Source organism: Carcharhinus amblyrhynchos, chromosome 32, assembly GCF_965287045.1.
Source record: "Carcharhinus amblyrhynchos chromosome 32, sCarAmb.v2.hapA, whole genome shotgun sequence".
Lineage (NCBI taxonomy): Eukaryota > Metazoa > Chordata > Chondrichthyes > Carcharhiniformes > Carcharhinidae > Carcharhinus > Carcharhinus amblyrhynchos.
In genome coordinates, this window is record NC_137355.1 from 20,599,912 (window position 1) to 20,618,221 (window position 18,310).

The following is an 18,310-nucleotide window of genomic DNA, read 5'->3' on the forward strand; positions in this document are numbered from 1 at the left end:
TAGATACAGAGTAAAGCTCCCTCTACACTGTCCCCATCAAACACTCCCAGGACAGGTACAGCATGCGGTTAGATACAGAGTAAAGGTCCCTCTACACTGACCCCATCAAACACTCCCAGGACAGGTACAGCACGGGGTTAGATACAGAGTAAAGCTCCCTCTACACTGTCCCCCCATCAAACACTCCCAGGACAGGTACAGCACGGGGTTAGATACAGAGTAAAGCTCCCTCTACACTGTCCTCCATCAAACACTCCCAGGACAGGTACAGCACGGGGTTAGATACAGAGTAAAGTTCCCTCTACACTGTTCCCTATCAAACACTCCCAGGACAGGTACAGCATGGGGTTAGATACAGAGTAAAGGTCCCTCTACACTGACCCCATCAAACACTCCCAGGACAGGTACAGCACGGGGTTAGATACAGAGTAAAGCTCCATCTACACTGACCCCATCAAACACTCCCAGGACAGGTACAGCACGGGGTTAGATACAGAGTAAAGGTCCCTCTACACTGACCCCATCAAACACTCCCAGGACAGGTACAGCACGGGGTTAGATACAGAGTAAAGCTGTCTCTACACTGTCCCCATCAAACACTCCCAGGACAGGTACAGCACGGGGTTAGATACAGAGTAAAGCTCCCTCTACACTGTCCCCATCAAACACTCCCAGGACAGGTACAGCACGGGGTTAGATACAGAGTAAAGCTCCGTCTACACTGACCCCATCAAACACTCCCAGGACAGGTACAGCATGGGGTTAGATACAGAGTAAAGGTCCCTCTACACTGACCCCATCATTCTCAGGATAGTTACAGCATGGGATCAAAAAAACTGGTTGGACTTTAACCTGGTGTGGTGAGACTTCTTACTGTGAACACTCCCAGGACAGATACAGAACAGGGTTAGATACAGAATAAAGCTCCCTCTATACTGTCCATCAAACACTCTCAGGACAGGTACAGCACAGGGTTAGATACAGAGTGAAGCTTTCTCTACACAGTTGCCATCAAACACTCCCAGGACAGGTACAGCACAGGGTTAGATAGTGTAAAGCTTCCTCTACACCGTCCCCATCAAACACTCCCAGGTCAGGTAAAGCACGGGGTTAGAGACAGAGTAAAGCTTCATCTACACTGTCCCCATGAGCTGAGTCAGGGGCAGAGTTTAATTATGGATGTGGGAATAAGTGGCCTTAGTGATGGCACAAGTCTGAAGCTTGTTTTAGGATGAAATGTGATACTGAAATTATGGACACACTGTTTTAATCTCAGCCACAGGAAAACCACAGCAATTCCAAATCCAAACATCTACACCGGAACAATGAGGAATTTACATTGCGCTGGTGAACCATCTAACCAGTACACAGACACAGATTTCAATATCCAGTCAAAGGTTCTGTGGCAGCCACGTGCTCTGTGAATGAACATTGTGTAACAGGGAGATAGAGCGACTGAGTGGGTTAATGGTTAACCATCACAGCTCACTCCCTCTGGAACACTCCCACTTTATGAATGGGCAGAAGAGTAATGGGATACAGCAACATATTCGCAGCAAGATCAGCACTCCATCACTAACAGTGGAGCCTTCAGCAGCCCTAGCTAAAACTCCCTCCCTAACCCGCTCTTCAAACTCGCTATATAAATATAAGTTGTTGTTGTATAATAGTTATAACTTATTGAAGATGGAGATCGGGGGGAGGTTTGACCACGGATGGGTGCAGTTTGACTGCATGATTTCAAGATGTATTCTTGTCTCACAGCGCCAGGGATCTGGGTTCAATTCCAGCCTGGGCCACTGCCTGTGCGGAATCTGCACGTTCTCCCCATGTCTGTGTGGGTTTCCTCCGGGTGTTCCATTTTCCTCCCACACTCCAAAGATGTGCGGATTAGGAGGATTGGCCATGATAAATTGCCCAAAGATGTGTAGGTTAGGGGAATTAGCAGGGTAAATGCATGGGGTTACGGGGAGAGGATGGGAGTGGGCCTGGATAAGAAGCACTGTTGGCAAGTCAGTGCAGACGTGATGGGCCAAGTGGTATCCGCACTAGGGATTCGGTGAAACACAATGAAACCAGCTGAATGCAGAGGGTTTTGAGAAGACAGATTTCAGAATACAGACCATAATAGCATGGGTATAATCGAGAATGAAGGCACCGATCCACCCTGCTGGTTAGAGAAACCTCCAAACACTGGGTGAGGATGAACGTTCTAAACAGATCCTGCAGAGATCAGACCAGCTTTAACTGTCTCTTCCACTGTAATTATTGCTATTCGATGGCACTTGCATCCAGGTAATTATTTCTTGAGTTTTACTAGCCTAAACTGCAGAGTGTGTCACATGAGAGGTTCAAAGTTCAACAAGAAATGACTGAATATCTCCGAATGTCAGTGTAAGTTAGCAAGTGATTGACGTTAGATCTCTCCCTGTGTCACAGGGCAATGTTCGGCCCAGTGGACTGGGACAGTTTCCCGTGGGAATTCTATCGAACATGCTGGGTCAGTTTCTGCACTCTCTCCAACGCCTTGACACCCTTCTAAAAGTGTGGTGCCCAGAACTGTTCACAATATCTCAACTGAGGCTAAACTACAGCCTTGTACAGCTTCAACATAATCTCTCTGTGGCCTCTGCCCTATCTATAAGGTCTCGATACAGCATGCTTTATTAACTGTTCTCTCATCCTGTCATGCTACCTTCAATGCACAAATACACCCAGGTCCCTCTACTCCTACACCTCCTTTTTGAGTTGTATCCTTTATTTTATATTGGGCCGAACTCTCCCTTTTTGAGGTTAAGTGTCCTCACTGGTGGAAAAATGGGAGTGTTTCCCACTTTATTTTCATTTCCCTTCACACTAGAATGGATCTCAAGTACCCCATTGATCCTGACCGCAATGTTGACATTCTACGCCTAATTGACAGCCTGTGATTTCTTCAAAACCATTGTGGTTTGCAAAAGAGGAAGGGAAATCACAAGCTGTCAATCAGGCTCAGACTCTGTCAACACTGCTGTTAGGATCAATGGGGTACTTGAGATCCATTGGAGTGTGAAGAGAAATTAAAATAAACACAGGTGGCTGGCTGGAGGAAGAACTCAATGGAAGTCTTTTTCAAGGCATTGCACCTTGAATTCATGAAAGATCAAAGGGTTCCATTAGATTGAAGAAGGTTTCAAAGATTCCAGCTTGTTAGGAACTTCAGATCAAAGTTGCGTGCATATACTGGGACTGAGTGCACAGTGTGCAGAATGGAACCCCCCCCTCCTGTCATCTCCTCTCTGCCAGGACTTCAGTGGGGTCTGCTCTCATCTGCAGCTTCTGACGGGAAAAGGAAACTCTCTGCTGCAGAATGGAGTGCTGTAATGATTTAAAATCCTGCCAGGTGACCAGCGACATGGAGGTTGAAGTGACCTGGCCACTTCAGGGGTGTGAGTAGTGGGGGGGGAATGAGGGTCTGGGGTGTGGAGGGGGGGGGGTGTGAGAGTGAGAGTCCCAGGAAGGGGGGGGGGGAGGTGAATGAGGGATGTGGGGGGAGGGAGGGGATCTGAGAGGGAAGAGGGGAATCAGTTGAGTGACCCTCATGCCTGTGCATTGTGGGGAGGGAGGGGGGAATGTCCCCCTTTTCTGGGGGGTTGGTGTCATTCCCTTGGGGGGGGTCAGATGAATTGTGGGAAGGGACGGCGGGTGAATATTGGGGAGGGGGGGTGGGGGGCAGTGGGGAAACGGGGGGCAGTGAATGATATGCACATTGAGGGGTTTGCATCTTTACCGGGCTGGTTGGATCCCAACAGCCCTGACACACGTTGGGAATCCTAATTTTTTTGGTTGATGTCCCTGTCCCACTGGCCATCTGGAGAGGTCAGAGAAGCGGCTCCCTGTCCCAGAATGAATTGCTACACATTTCTCACCTGGACCTCATCTGTCGCCTATCTGTCCACCCCACCAACTTGTTTCTATCCTTTAAAAATTCTCCATTCGCCTCCTCACAATTCACAGTGTTTCCGAGTTTCATATCAACCACAAATTGCGAAAATCTGCCCTGGCACACCATGATCTAGGTCATTAATATAAATCAAATGGTGAATTGAGATTCCTGAGTTGGGAGTGGGAGCCAGAAGTGAGCACAAAACCAGATACCAATCACAGATCAATAAAACTGGCCCAGAATGAAGCTCGAGGAACGCAGGAAGACAGTGTGTGTGTGACTGGAGGGAAGGGTTAGAGTGGGAATCAAGATCAAGGGCAATGTCCACCTATCTCTCTCACCTTCTAACTTCAGAACTGAAGTATTAATCTGTCTTTTCAGTCAGTGACACACCTTTTCTTCTCTAAAGACTGCAGGTGAGCACAGTAAAAGAAAAACACCTAAATGATGGTCAATAATCCAACTCCTGTCTGCAGCCTGTGTCTCTGCACTCTCAATCCTCACTCCCAGCTATTCAGAACTTTAGTCTGACACATACAATAAAAGCAGAAGAGTAACGATCTCACACACACACACATAAAGGTAACCAAACACACATACCTGCACCCAGATAGACACGTACACACAGACAGACACATACGCAGAAAGGGACAGACAGTCACACACAGGTAGACACAGAAATAGGTACATGAACAGATAGACACACAGAGAGAAATAGACAAATGCGGACACACACAGAGAAATAAACACACAGATACACATACACAGAAAACAGACACACACTGACAATGAAATAGGCACACACAGACAGATAGACACAAGGAAAATAGACAGACACTCAGACACACACACAATCAGAGGAATAGACGCGCAGACACACAGATAGACAGGTAGTGAAATAGTCACACACAGATATATCTACACACACTCAGATAGACAGAAACACACGCAAACTCTACCTGTCCCGCATGATGAACATATTAGCGGCTCCGGTGTCCGGCTCTCTGTCCCGGGACTCTGGAAGGCAGTGAGTGCAGCTGTGGAGTGCGGGAGGTTTTAAACAGCAGCAATCTCAGGAGTTTGCACTGATCACAGGCACTCTGCAAATCCTGTGCGGATCACTTTCACACGATGTTGAGGCACTTTGCATTTTTAAAGAATGTTCAATAAATAAAACAAGGTTTTGATATAGAGTCCCCGAGTTAACAACAATCACTGTCCCACAGCCTGGGTCATTGCTGCTTCAATAAAGCGCTGAGCACAACTCCGTCCTGTCTCGAAGCAGGAAACACAGAAAACATTTCTAACTGGTTAAAAAACCTGGGACATCAATCAGTATAAACACCTTGTCCCGGGACAGTGAGATCAGACCCGGGTCAGTTAAATTCTTCACAGAGAAAGCCCAGCCTTTCAGTTCGGGACAGTTAGAAACTTTCTCCCAATCTTCACATTATCTCAGAACTGCAGAGATTATATAAACCTCTCTCTCTCCTGCCCGGTGTTTGCTATCCCTCTGTAGCAAACTTTCTCCGAGCCTCCTCCCTCGCCCCCGCCACTCCTTCTCTCCCCCCTCCCCACCTCCCTCCCCCGCCCTTCCTCCCTCTCTCACACCCCGTCCCTCCCCTTTCCTCTCCCTCACCCAAGCACACTCATTCTCCTGTCTCACTCACTCACTCCCTCCCTCACTCATTCCCAGTGTCACACATTCTCTCTCTGTCTGGGACTGGGGGTGAACTCAGTTCTTGGCTCCACCTTTCTCAGTTTGGGGATAATTTGGGTGAATGTTAGAAAGCTGAATCAACTTTGCCCAGTTTCCTCCTTTCTCCCTCTTTCAGTGTTCCAACTCTCCATCTCTCTATCTGGATCTCTCTATTTATTCCTCCCCCACACCCTCTCCTTCCTCCACCAACCCCTCTCACACCCACCCTCCCTTATCTCCATCTACCCGTCCCTCTCCCCCCTCTTCTTCCCTGCCCTTCTTCCTCCCGCCCACTGCCCTCTCCCCTCTCCTGTTCCTGGCTCCTTCCCCCCCTCCCCCCCTCCCCCCCCTCCCATCTCCCCATCCTCCTCCCTCCCATCTCCCCATCCTCCTCCCTCCTCCCCATCCTCCTCCCTCATCTCCCCATCCTTTCCCCGCTTCCCCCCATCTTCCTGTCAACCCCTCTCTGTTTCCCCCTCCCCCACTCTCCCCATCTCCCCTCCATCTCCCATTCCGTCTCCTGTCTCCCCAATCTCCCTCCCTGTCTTCCCCTCCCCCATCCCCTCTCCCCGTCTCCCCCCATGCCCCCTTCCTGTCTCCGCACCTCCTCTCCCCGCTCTTTCCTCCCTCTTTCCCAGCCCCGTGAGAGTGGGAAGTCCATTTGGAGTCTGGTGGAGACAATGGACACTGTGTGGATGCTCAGTGTCCCTGAAACATTCACAGCCAGAGAAACCTGGTGCAATCTCAGAGTCAGGTCAACAACCTAAGGATGAATTTTGGTACCTGCTGGAGCCCAAATGGAGACGGAGGAGGCCATTCAGCCCATCACGATTGCACTGGCTCTCTAAAAGAGCAGTTTAGCTGGTGTCTTCCCGCTCTAACTCTGCACATTCTTTCTTTTCAGATGATAACTAAGGCAAACCCATCTTACGTGGTGCCCTCACAGCCAGCACTCAGCTTATTTAAAACAACTGGGCTCGAGATAAATCAGTCACACACTTAATCAACCGCAGAAAGATAGTCCTAAGCATCAGATCCCCTGGCACAATACCAGCTTTCCAACATATCTACAAGAAACAGCTTAAAAGGGGCAGCGTGGAATGTGACAAGTGTGGCTCACCCACTTCTTCCTGACCCTCTGTCCATGTTTTGAGTTCCAGCCCATGGCCTTTATTCATACCCTCATTAAAGGAATGTCAGTAAATTAAAGAATGGCATCTGAGTGACTGGAGATGGTTATTTATACAGTTGGGTGTGTACAACAGCTGCCCGCTCTTCCTAAACCATACAGAAATTCTTTGGATCAACACTGGGAACGCATTGTGGTGTAAAGATTTGACAGAATAATTTTTCTGGTTTAGCTCCTTTCCTTTTCTCTGGGAGGTCCAGATTTGCTGATTCCACAGGAGATGGCAGAGTGGTTCATCCTCATGGATCATTCTCCTGGGTGTTAGGGGCCATTTAGCTAGTTGTGCATCACATGTGTGACTGATCTTGTCCCCTTCTACACCAACCCACCAATCCCCCCACCCCTCCACCACACACACGGACACACACCCTCACTCCCAATGTTCTTCAATATCCCACTCAGTTTAATCCTATTCTCCTGCTCACTCTCCCATCTCTTTTACTTTCCTTTTTTGATATGAAGATGCTGGCATTGGACTGGGATGGACATAGTAAGAAGTCTCACAACAGGTTAAAGTCCAACAAGTTTATTTGGTATTACAAGCTTTCAGAGCATTGTTCCTTCATCATGGTGAATGAGCAGTGCTCTGAAAGCTCATGATTCCAAATAAACCTGGTGGACCTTAACCTGGTGTTGTGAGACTTCTTACTGTTCCTTTTTTGAAAAAGACGACTATCAGACTTAAGAACGGAACAGAACTGAGTCAAGACTTGCGTTGATAGGTGTCACTGCTGTAAACTGAGATAAAAAGATTCCAACCTAATTTAACCATTAGTTGACAAGCTATTTAACATAGAAACTAGAAGCAGGCATAGGCCATTCAGCCCTTCGAGTCTGCTCCACCATTCACCTTGATCCTGGCTGATCATTGAATTCAATATCCTGATCCCCATTCCTCCCATATCCCTTGATCCCTTTGTCCCCAAGAGCTATATCTGATTTCTTCTTGAGATCAGACAACGTTTTGGCCTCAACTACATTCTGTGGGAGTGAATTCCACACATTCACCATCCTCTGGGTGAAGAAATTTCTCCTCCCCTCAGTTCCAAAAGATTTACCCCTTATCCTCAAATTATAACTGCTAGTTCTAGACTCCCCCATCATTGGGAACATTCTTTCTGAATCTACCCTGTGTAACCCTGTTAGAATTTTATAACCATCAATGTCATCATGAATAGATCTGATCCAATCAGCCCTCGTTCACAGAGACCCTCCCCACTCACAAACCCCTCACACACACACACACACACACACACACACACACGTACTCTCAGCAGGGGACAGTGGCAAGTGAACAGAAAGGTGAAGATATGTGTGTGTAGGGGGTTGGGTATATATATTTGTGTGTGTGGGTATATGTGTGTGGGGAGGGGGGAGAGGGGTATATGTGTGAGTATGGGTGTTGGGTTTATATACATCTGTGCCGGTATGTGTGTGGGAGAGTGGTGTGTGTGGGTGTGGGGTATATATACGTCTGTGTGTGTATTTGGGGGGGTAGGAGTGGGGGGGCTATATGTATGTATAAAGGGGTGGGTATATATGCGTGCGTTTGTGTGTGTGTGTGTGTATGAGTGTGTGTGAGTGAGTGAGTGTGAGTGAGTGAGTGTGTGTGAGTGAGTGAGTGTGAGTGAGTGTGTGTGAGTGAGAGAGAGTGTGTGTGTGTGTGTGTGTGTGTGAGAGAGAGTGAGGGGGAGAGAGAGAGTGAGTGTGTGTATGTGTGTGCGTGGAGTGGGGGAGCCTTCATCAGGAAATCAGTACGATTCCTCCTCATGGGTGGTACGATGGCACAGTGGTTAGCACTGCTGCCTCACAGCGCCAGGCAGCTGGGTTTGATTCCTGGCTTGAGTCACGTTCTCCCCGTGTCTGTGTGGATTTCCTCCAGGTGCTCCGGTTTCCACCCACTGACTGAAAGATATGCAGTTTGGTGGACTGGCTGTGCTAAATTGCCCCCTAGTGTCCTAAGATGTACAGGTGGATTAGTGCTCTTCACTCCTGCAGCACTTAAAGACATGCTGGTTAGGATGCATTGGTCATACTAAATTCTCCCTCAGTGTACCCGAACAGATGCCAGACTGTGGTGACTAGGGGATTGTCACAGTAACTTCATTGCAGTGTTAGTGTAAGCCTACTTGTGACACTAATAAATAAACTAAACTAAGCACTCACCCATGGACTTAGACTCCCAGTGCAATGTCTTCACTGGCACCCCGACTGCGATCAGCTCCCTGAGCACAGCATCAGGTCTGACCCAGGGATGATCTTATGTTTCACCGATCAATGAAGTGATCTCACAGGGTTGGAATATTAAAAATATGACGAGTTTCGAAGCACCAGCTTCATTTCCTGAGGCTTTACTTTGGTGCAAGTCTGAACGAGCTCAGGATGCTTCCATTGTGCAGGTAAACTCAAACTCATTCAGTTCAGAGTCCTGAACAATATGGACCAAAACACTGCAAAAACTATGCAACAACAATATTCTTCCAATGTCAAAAACTCTGCACGTGTTATAAAGTACTAACTGAGAGCCCTTTAACAGTGTCTTTGAGGCACAGTGCAGAGCTCCCCTGTTCCTCTTCAGAACAGTGTCTGGGATTTTCAATGTCTGTCAGGGGGCAGACAAGGCTTCAGGCATTTTTTTAATTTTGCCATTCCTTATTCTTCCTATCAAAACCTATCACTTCACACTTCCTTGCATTAAATTCTGTCTGCCGTGTGTTTGCCCCTTCCACCAGCTTGTCTATATCCTCTTGGAGTCTTTCAGTATCCCAAAGTGCTATCCCTCTCCCACAATGCAAACACATTTTTTGGTCGTGAATGTAGCCCAGTCCATCGTGCAAACCAGCCTCCCATCCATTGACTCTGTCTACACTTCCTGCTGCCTCAGCAAAGCAGCCAGCATAATTAAGGACCCCACGATTCTGGACATTCTCTCTTCCCCCTTCTTCCATCAGGAAAAAGATAAAAAATCTGAGGTCACGTACCAACCGACTCAAGAACAGTTTCCTCTCTGCTGCTGTCAGACTTTTGAATGGACCAACCTCACATTAAGTTGATCTTTCTCTACACCCTAGCTATGACTGTAACATTACATTCTGCACCCTCTCGGTTCCTTCTCTAGGAACAGTGTGCTTTGTCTGTATAGCGCGCAAGAAACAATACTTTTCACTGTATGCTAATACATGTGACAATAATAAATCAAATCAAATCAAAATCACATTTTGTATCATCTGTAATGTAACTTCCACGTAATTATCTGGATGTGAAATCCTTTGGGTTTATTCCTGACAGAGAAAGTGCTGATTAACATGAAACTTTATTTTTCCCACCTCCTGCAGGATTCCCAGCTTTTTAAAAACTGAAGCATTAGTTTTAAGTTTATTTATTAGAATCACAAGTAAGCTTACATTAACACTGCAATGAAGTTACTGTGAAAATACTCCAGTTAAAGAACAAAGAAAATTACAACACAGGAACAGGCCCTTCGGCCCTCCAAACGTGCACCGACCACGCTGCCCAACTGAACTACAACCCCTACGCTTTCAGGGACCATATCCCTCTATTCCCATCTCATTCATGTACTTGTCAAGACAACCTTTAAAAGTCACTACCAGAACCGCTTCCACTACCTTCCCTGGCATTGAGTTCCAGGTACCCACCACTCTCTGTGCAAAAAATCTGCCCCGTACATCTCTCTTAAACCTTGCCCCTCGCAAGGCTGATTCCTGGAATGAAGGTGATGTCTCATCAGAATAGGTTGAGCAAGTTGGGCCAATACTAACTGGAGTTTAGAAGAACGCGAGGTGATCTTATTGAGACATAAAAGATTCTGTGGTGACTTGTCAGGTTGGATGCTGAGAAGATGTTTTCCCTTGCAGGGGGGCGGTTCTAGAATTAGGAGATACAGTTTAAAAATAAGTCTCCCAGTTAAGAGAGAGATGGTAAGGAATTTCTTCCTTCAGAGGGTTGTCAGTGTTTGGGATTCTCCCGCAGAGTGCAGAGAGAGGCTGGATTATTGATTGGACTCAAAACGACCAACTGAGGCAGATTTTGGATCTGCAAGGGCTATTGGGGAAATGGGAAGCAGGAAAGGAATCAAAGTTCCAATCAGATCAGCCATGATCTATAAACATTCCTGTTCCCGGAAACATGGAATGATTTTTGACCAACCCGTCATGTTTGTGTGTACAGAACAACACTAGTCAGAATTCAGGAAATCATAGAAACGTAGAAATATAGAAGATAGGAGCAGGATGAGGCCATTCAGCCCCTCAAGCCTGCTCCACCATTCATCACAATCATGGCTGATCATCCAGCTCAATAGCCTAATCCTGCTTTCCCCCCGTAACCTTTGATCCCATTCGCCCCAAGTGCTATATCCAGCCACCTCTTGAACACATTCAATGTTTTGGAATTAACTACTTCCTGTGGTAATGAATTCCACAGGCTCACCACTCTCTGGGTGAAGAAATGTCTCCTCACCTCTGTCCTAAATGGTCTATCCTGAATCCTCAGACTGTGACCCCTGGTTCTGGACATCCCCACATTACATTAGAGATATTATAATCAAAAAAAAACTTGCATTTCTATAGCAGCTTTTGTGATCTCACACCCCCAAAATGCTGTCCAGTTAATGAAGTCTTTCTGCAATATTATCACTGTTGAAGGAAATGTGATGGCCTATTTGAGTTGAATGATGTTTTCTCATGCAAGCACTCACAGATTGGAATTTTCTACCTCCCCCATCTTGTTTTCTTTAATAAAGAGATGACTTTCACTCACTCTGTTCAACAGTTTGTTGATTTGACTGGCTCTCAGCAGATGCCTGGTGACCTCTCCAGGCTCCTGCAGGTCAGCTGCTGTGGAAGCTCGGCCCTGAGGCTGATGGTAATGGGATTGCAGTTGGTGCTCACTGGAGCTGGGAGTTCACCCAAGGTGAGGAATCCAGGTTGGGGTTTTCCAGCTACTGAGTGGACCGCATGCTCAACACAAGGATTAAAACAGTCCATCCCAGTGCAGGGTGCTCTGACACAGTCACTAAAAATGGTGATATCAAGTGGGACATTGAAACATAGGAGCAGCAGGAAGCCATTCAGCCCTTCAAGCCAGTTTTACCATTCACATGATCATGGCTGATCATCCAACTCAATAGTCTGATCCCACCTTCCCCCCATAGCATTTGATCCCCTTCACCTCAAGTGCTATATCTAACATTCAATGTTCTGGCCTTAACTGCTTTCTGTGGAGGTGAATTCTACACTCTCGGCAAAGAAATTTCAATTTATCTCTGCCCTAAACCATCTACCTTGCATCCTCAAACTGTGACAGCTGATTCTGGACACCTCCACCATCGGGAACACCCCTCTTGCATCTATTCCACCTAGTCCTGTTAAGACATGCTCACTAGAGCAGTAAAGTGCAAACTCTCTATTCCTCACATTGTGAATGGGACAGTCTCAAAACAAATACAGAGAGATTGAGAGAGGCGCAAAATCCAAACACCATGATTCTGACTGATGGTTATTATCTAAACAGAATTTAACAACTGCAACAGGCCATTCGGCCTGTGCTAGTCATTTGCCCTCCAATTCTAATTGGGGCACAGTCATTAGTACTGCTACCTCACAGTGCTAGGGGCCTGTGTTCGATCCCCGGCTTGGGTCACTGTCTGTGCGGGGTCTGCACATCCTCCCCGTATCTGCATGGGTTTCCTCCCACAGTCTGAAAGACATGTACTGGCCATGCTAAATTCTCCCTCAGTGTACCCGCACAGGTGCCGGAGTGTGGCGACTTGGGGATTTTCACAGTAACTTCATTGCAGTGTTAATGTAAGCCTAATTGTGACTAATAAATAAACTCACTTACTTAAACTTAATTATCTTTTATATAATTTTACATAATCGTGCGTCTCTTTATCCCTCCCTCCCCATGTATATATCAAGCTTCCCGTTAAAATGTTTTAATTACCCCATGTGACAGAATGAGGGGAAAAAAAATTAAAATGAAAGCAAAATCCTGCAGATGATGGAAATCTGAAATAAAAACTGAAGATGCTGGAAAATCTCAGCAGTTCCATGGAGAGAGAAACAGAGTTAAAGTTTCAGAGTCCAATAGGAATCCTCTTTGGAACTGAGTTTAGATCCAAAGGTTAACTCTATTTCTCTCTCCACAGAGGCTGCTGGGCTTGTTGGTTCATCCAGCATTTTCTGTGATTATATCAAAAATAAGAACTGAATTTTTGAGATTTTATTTCAATATGTTTTTAATTTCATTTTAATTTTAATTTCCAACTTCTGTTAGCCCCCAGTCTGAAAGCAAACTGCAGCTCCCTTGGTATTGGTATGTTCAGTGCCCACGAGGTACTGACTCTGACAGACCAGAAAGCTCAGGTTCAATTCCCAGCCTGTGCTGATGTCAGGACTGACTGAGAGGTGCAATCTACCTGTCACATCTGGGCAACATGCTTGACATTGCAATACTGTATGAGATTGTATAAGGTCTGGTCAGACCCCATTTGGAGTACTGTGAGCAGTTTTGGGCACCAAATCTAAGGAAGGATGTGCTGGCCTTGGAAAAGGAGACACAAGACTGATCCCTGGAATTAAGGGCTTGTCGTATGAGGAACAGTTGAGGACTCTGGGTCTGTACTCGTTGGAGTGTAGAAGGATGAATGGGGATCTGACTGAAACTTACAGGATGCCACGATGCCTGGATAGAGTGGATATGGAGAGGATGTTTCCACTAGTAGGAAAAACTACAGCTTGAGGTTGTGCCCTCTGGCTCCCGGGATGATCCTTTAAAACAGAGATGAGGAGGAATTTCTTCAGCCAGAGAGTGGGGAATCTGTGGAACTCTTTGCTGCAGAAGGCTGTGGAGGCCAGATCATTGAGTGTCTTTCAGACAGAGATAGATAGGTTCTTGATTAATAAGGGGATCAGGGGTTATGGGGAAAAAGCAGGAGAATGGGGATGAGAAAAATATCAGCCATGGTTGAATAGTGGTGCAGACTCGATGGGCCGAGTGGCCTAATTCTGCTCCTATGTCTTATGGTCACATACTCTGGGCCCACACAGGAAGGAGGGCTGATTGGCTGAGGTCCTGAAGTGGACCGACGGAACCCATACCACAGGGAGGAAAATGGAAACAAAAGTAATGTATCATCCTTCCCCTGGAGAGTGAGCCATTTAAACAGGATTACTGCCGCTCACAACCTGTCAGAGCCATTACTGCAATAAACCATCCAACTAAAAACAGCAGCTAATTATTACAGCTCAGTCCACCAGAGCGACATACATTCCTGGTCACAGATTCCTACTGGGAATTAGATAAAGAATCATCTGTTTCTCCCTTTCACCAATTCCATTAAAAATAGGTACAGCACGGGGTTAGGTTCAGAGTAAAGCTTCCTCTACACTGTCCCCCATCAAACACTCCCAGGACAGGCACAGCACGGGGTTAGATACAGAGTAAAGCTCCCTCTACACCATCCCCCCATCAAACACTCCCAGGACAGGTACAGCATGGGGTTAGATACAGAGTAAAGCTCCCTTTACACTGTCCCCCATCAAACACTCCCAGGACAGGTACAGCACGGGGTTAGATACAGAGTAAAGCTCCCTCTACACTGTCCCCCATCAAACACTCCCAGGACAGGTACAGCATGGGGTTAGATACAGAGTAAAGCTCCCTCTACACTGTCCCCCATCAAATACTCCCAGGACAGGTACAGCACGGGGTTAGATACAGAGTAAAGCTCCCTCTACACTGTCCCCCATCAAACACTCCCAGGACAGGTACAGCACGGGGTTAGATACAGAGTAAAGCTCCCTCTACACTGTCCCCCATCAAATACTCCCAGGACAGGTACAGCATGGGGTTAGATAGAGAGTAAAGCTCCCTCTAGATTTCTGATAGACAAGGGAATTAAGGGTTACGGGGAACAGGCAGGGGAGTGGAACTGATCCACTTCAGATCAGCCGTGATCTTATTGAATGGTGGGGCAGGCTCGAAGGGCTAGATGGCCTACTCCTGCTCCTAATTCTTATGTTCTTACGTTCTACACTGTCCCCACCAAATATTCCCAGGATAGGTACAGCACAGATTAGACACTGACTGAAGTTTTCTCAAAATGCCATCTGTACCTCAGTACACCACCCTCTATTTTGTTGTAAAATCTGACAAGTAAATAAAAATTCAGACATATCTGACAGCTAAGAGGCTTCCCCTTCAGCCCCAGGGAGAGCTCCAAGCTGTGGGAGGGATGGGGCGTGGGATTCACTTGGGACGAGGCTCAGACTGTGGTAGGGGATAGGGCCCGGGCTGAGCTCTCGGGAGAGTTCCCAGGCTGTGGGAGACACTTGGGAGTGGGTCAAGATTGAGGTTCTTGGAAGAGGGCCCGGGTTGAGCTATGTCTCGGGAATCCAGTGAGGATCTGTCAATTTGGTATAATCGTGGATTTTCAATTTGAGGCAGAGGTTGAAGCACATGGAGATAGTTGTACATTTTTCAAAGCTAGGATCAAGTGAAATATTTTGGAGTTTCACTGAGGTTCAGAGGCTGCAAACTGCTAGCAGAGGTAGCAATGGGATTAATAAAATCATTATCGTGCTGGCAATGGCCTGAATCCACACACTCAGTGAGGAAAGTGCATCAGTAAACAATATAACTGACGCTGCAAATTATTTCATTTAAACTTCAAAGAAGATTTTATTTCCCAATTTTAAGAAAGCAGAGTCATAAAATGACCTGCCACCTGATTGGAAGCCAAGGCTCAGATTTGTTGTTCAGTGTTCTGTGACGAAGCTAAGCTTGGACACAAAGATTTCAGACACAAATCCAGTGTTTCTGAGAAGGATTCCCTCTGCAAATGTAATTTCATCAAAATCAGACAACACGGGGAGGCCATTTGACCCATTGTGTTCATGCTGGCTCTTTAGTTCCTCTCTCCTCATAACACTGTACCTTCTCCCTTTTCAAATATATATCTAACTTCCCTTTGAAAGAAATGATTGAATCTGCTTCCACCACCATTTTAGGCAGCATCTTCATCATTTGTCAGGGGAATCGATTACACAAGAAGGGAGGTTGTGCTTCAGTTGTACAGCGCATTGGTGAGAGAGACCACATCTGGAATATTAGTCTCCTTAGTTAAAAAAATGTAAATGCATTGGAAGCAGTTCAGAGCAGGTTTACTAGACTAATACTAGGAATGAGTGGATTGTCTTATGAGGAAAGGTTGGAGAAATTAGATTTCAGAAGGATAAGAGACAACTTGATCCAAATCTTTAAGGTCCCAAGGAGTACTGACAGGCTTCAGCGTGTCGGAGAATCTAGAACTTTGGGGTCACTCACTTCAGACAGAGGTGAGATTTTTTTACTTTCGGGGGGGGGTAGTGAGATTCTGGAACTTTCTTCCTCAAAAGGCAGTGGAAGCAGAGACTTTGAGTATTTTTAAGGCAGAGCTAGATAGATTCTTGATTAACATGGGAGTGTAAGGTTATCAGGAGTAGACAGGAATGTGGGGTTGAGGTTACAACTAGATCCATGATCTTACAGAATGGGAGAGTAGGCTCGAGGGGCCGAGTGGCCTACTCCTGCTTTAAATTCTAACGTTCATATTCCAGATATTTCACTCAGATATAACTCTGAGTGAATCCATTCTCATTTCCCATTAGTAATAATAAATCCACAGGTTCCAATTATCAATGTAACCTGCTCTTTCCCACTCGAAGGGTCAGTGAGAGATGATACAGAACCACGTTGTAGACAGGATTTGCCCTGTGTCAGGAATATTCCACCTCTCACTTTCAGCACCTCCTCCTGTTCCTTTCTCCCTCGTGTCCTTATTTCACTTCCCCTTGTGAGTGAGCTTAGGATCTTTCATAGAATCCGACATTGCGGAAGGCCGTTCAGTCCATTATGTCTGCACCAATTCCAGTCCCACCCAGGGCCCATCCCCAGAACCCCACGCATTTACACTAGCTAGTCCCCCTGATACTAAGGGGCAATTTAGCATGGCCAATCCACCTAACCCGCACATCTTTGGACTGTGGCAGGAAACCGGAGCACCCAAAGGAAACCCATGCAGACAAGGAGAGAACATGCAAACTCCACACAGACATTGGCCCAAGCTGGGAATCGAACCCAGATCTCTGGAACCGAGGCAGCAGTGCTAACCACTGTGCCCCTCACATTCTCAGCTGTTTCTGGCAGTTGAGGTGACTCTTGAGAACTCTACCACATCTGTACAAGGAAGGAGTTTGATTGGAAACTTTTGAGTTAGGCCGTGATCTGATAGGCACTGACCTTTGCTGAGTAATTCACCAACAGCTAACTGCCCCTCTCTGTAATCATTAACTCTCTTCTTCTGCTCACCTTAGGATGCACGGAGTGTGTGCAATGAGGCAGTCTCTCGCTTCTCCTTGGGGCAAAACTGCTCAGGTAGAGCTGTGATTAAATGCTTATTGGTTTGTGAGGGAAACCAGGATTAACCCCTTGAGTTCCAAGTTGTCAGTGCATTATTAAAATCCTGATCTTCACTGACATGTGAGCCACTTGTATCTCTAGACAACAAGATGAGCTTCTTGTCCAACAAGTGAAGAACCTCTCACCTCCAGACTCTTTCCTCTCACCACTGAGTAAGTCCAGCTCAGGCAAACGGCTCTCCTAAACTACCTCCTCTCGTTCTGACTTCCAGAACCCCCAACCAGTAGCCCACACCACCCAGTCTGAAATCAAGGGCCATTGATCCAGCGCCAACTTCACCTCCCTCTTCCCCAGAATATTAAACTCTCCAAAATACGCACTACGTCATTCCTTCCTCCCTCAGGCATTCAAAATCCCGCATCACAAGGTCAGCGATTTGCAATCTTTATTTTAGCTGAGGGACCCTTTCCAAAATGGATTTGCTTTTTTCCCCCCAAGTTCATTCTCAGGATGTGACTATCGCTGGCAAGGCCAGCAAATATTGCTCATCTCCAAATACCCTTGAGATTGGCAATCACGGACTCCAACATTGGAATTAGAATACTGGGAAGTGCTACATGTACAGAAGGTTTTAAGAATGAATCATAGAGTCATAGAGGTTTACAGCATGGAAACAGGCCCTTTGGCCCAACTAGTTCATGTCACTCTTTTTTTAAACCCCTAAGCTAGTCCCAGTTGCCTATATTTGGCCCATATCCCTTTATACCCATCTTATCCATGTAAACGTCTAAACAATTTTTAAAAACAAAATTGTACCCCCCTCTACTACTACCTCTGGCAGCTCGTTCCAGGCACTGACCCTCTGACAGTGCAGAAACTCCTTTAGTTACCCTACTAAAATGGATGACCTCACATTTACCAACATTGTACTCCATCTGCCAGACCCTTGCCCCCGGACAGTTGAAGTGTGGAGCCTGGTGGTCACATATGCGTCGCCCCGGAGGCTACCTCACCCTGGTCTGTGCAAAGCAGCATGACAATCACTACCTGCTCATAAGTATCAGCTTCCTGAAAA

General features: G+C 46.6%; 1 protein-coding gene across 1 annotated transcript in view; it reads right to left on the reverse strand.

Annotated features, from left to right (window-relative positions):
• The window catches only part of adamtsl5 (ADAMTS like 5), a 43,513-nt gene extending 38,052 nt beyond the window's left edge, over nucleotides 1–5,461 (reverse strand). The window contains exon 1 of the mRNA XM_080216093.1: nucleotides 4,885–5,461. Coding sequence (XP_080072219.1) covers nucleotides 4,885–4,904 — 20 coding nt within the window. The 5' untranslated portion in view covers nucleotides 4,905–5,461. The remainder of the gene's footprint in view (nucleotides 1–4,884) is intronic.
• Nucleotides 5,462–18,310: the final 12,849 nt, after the last annotated feature.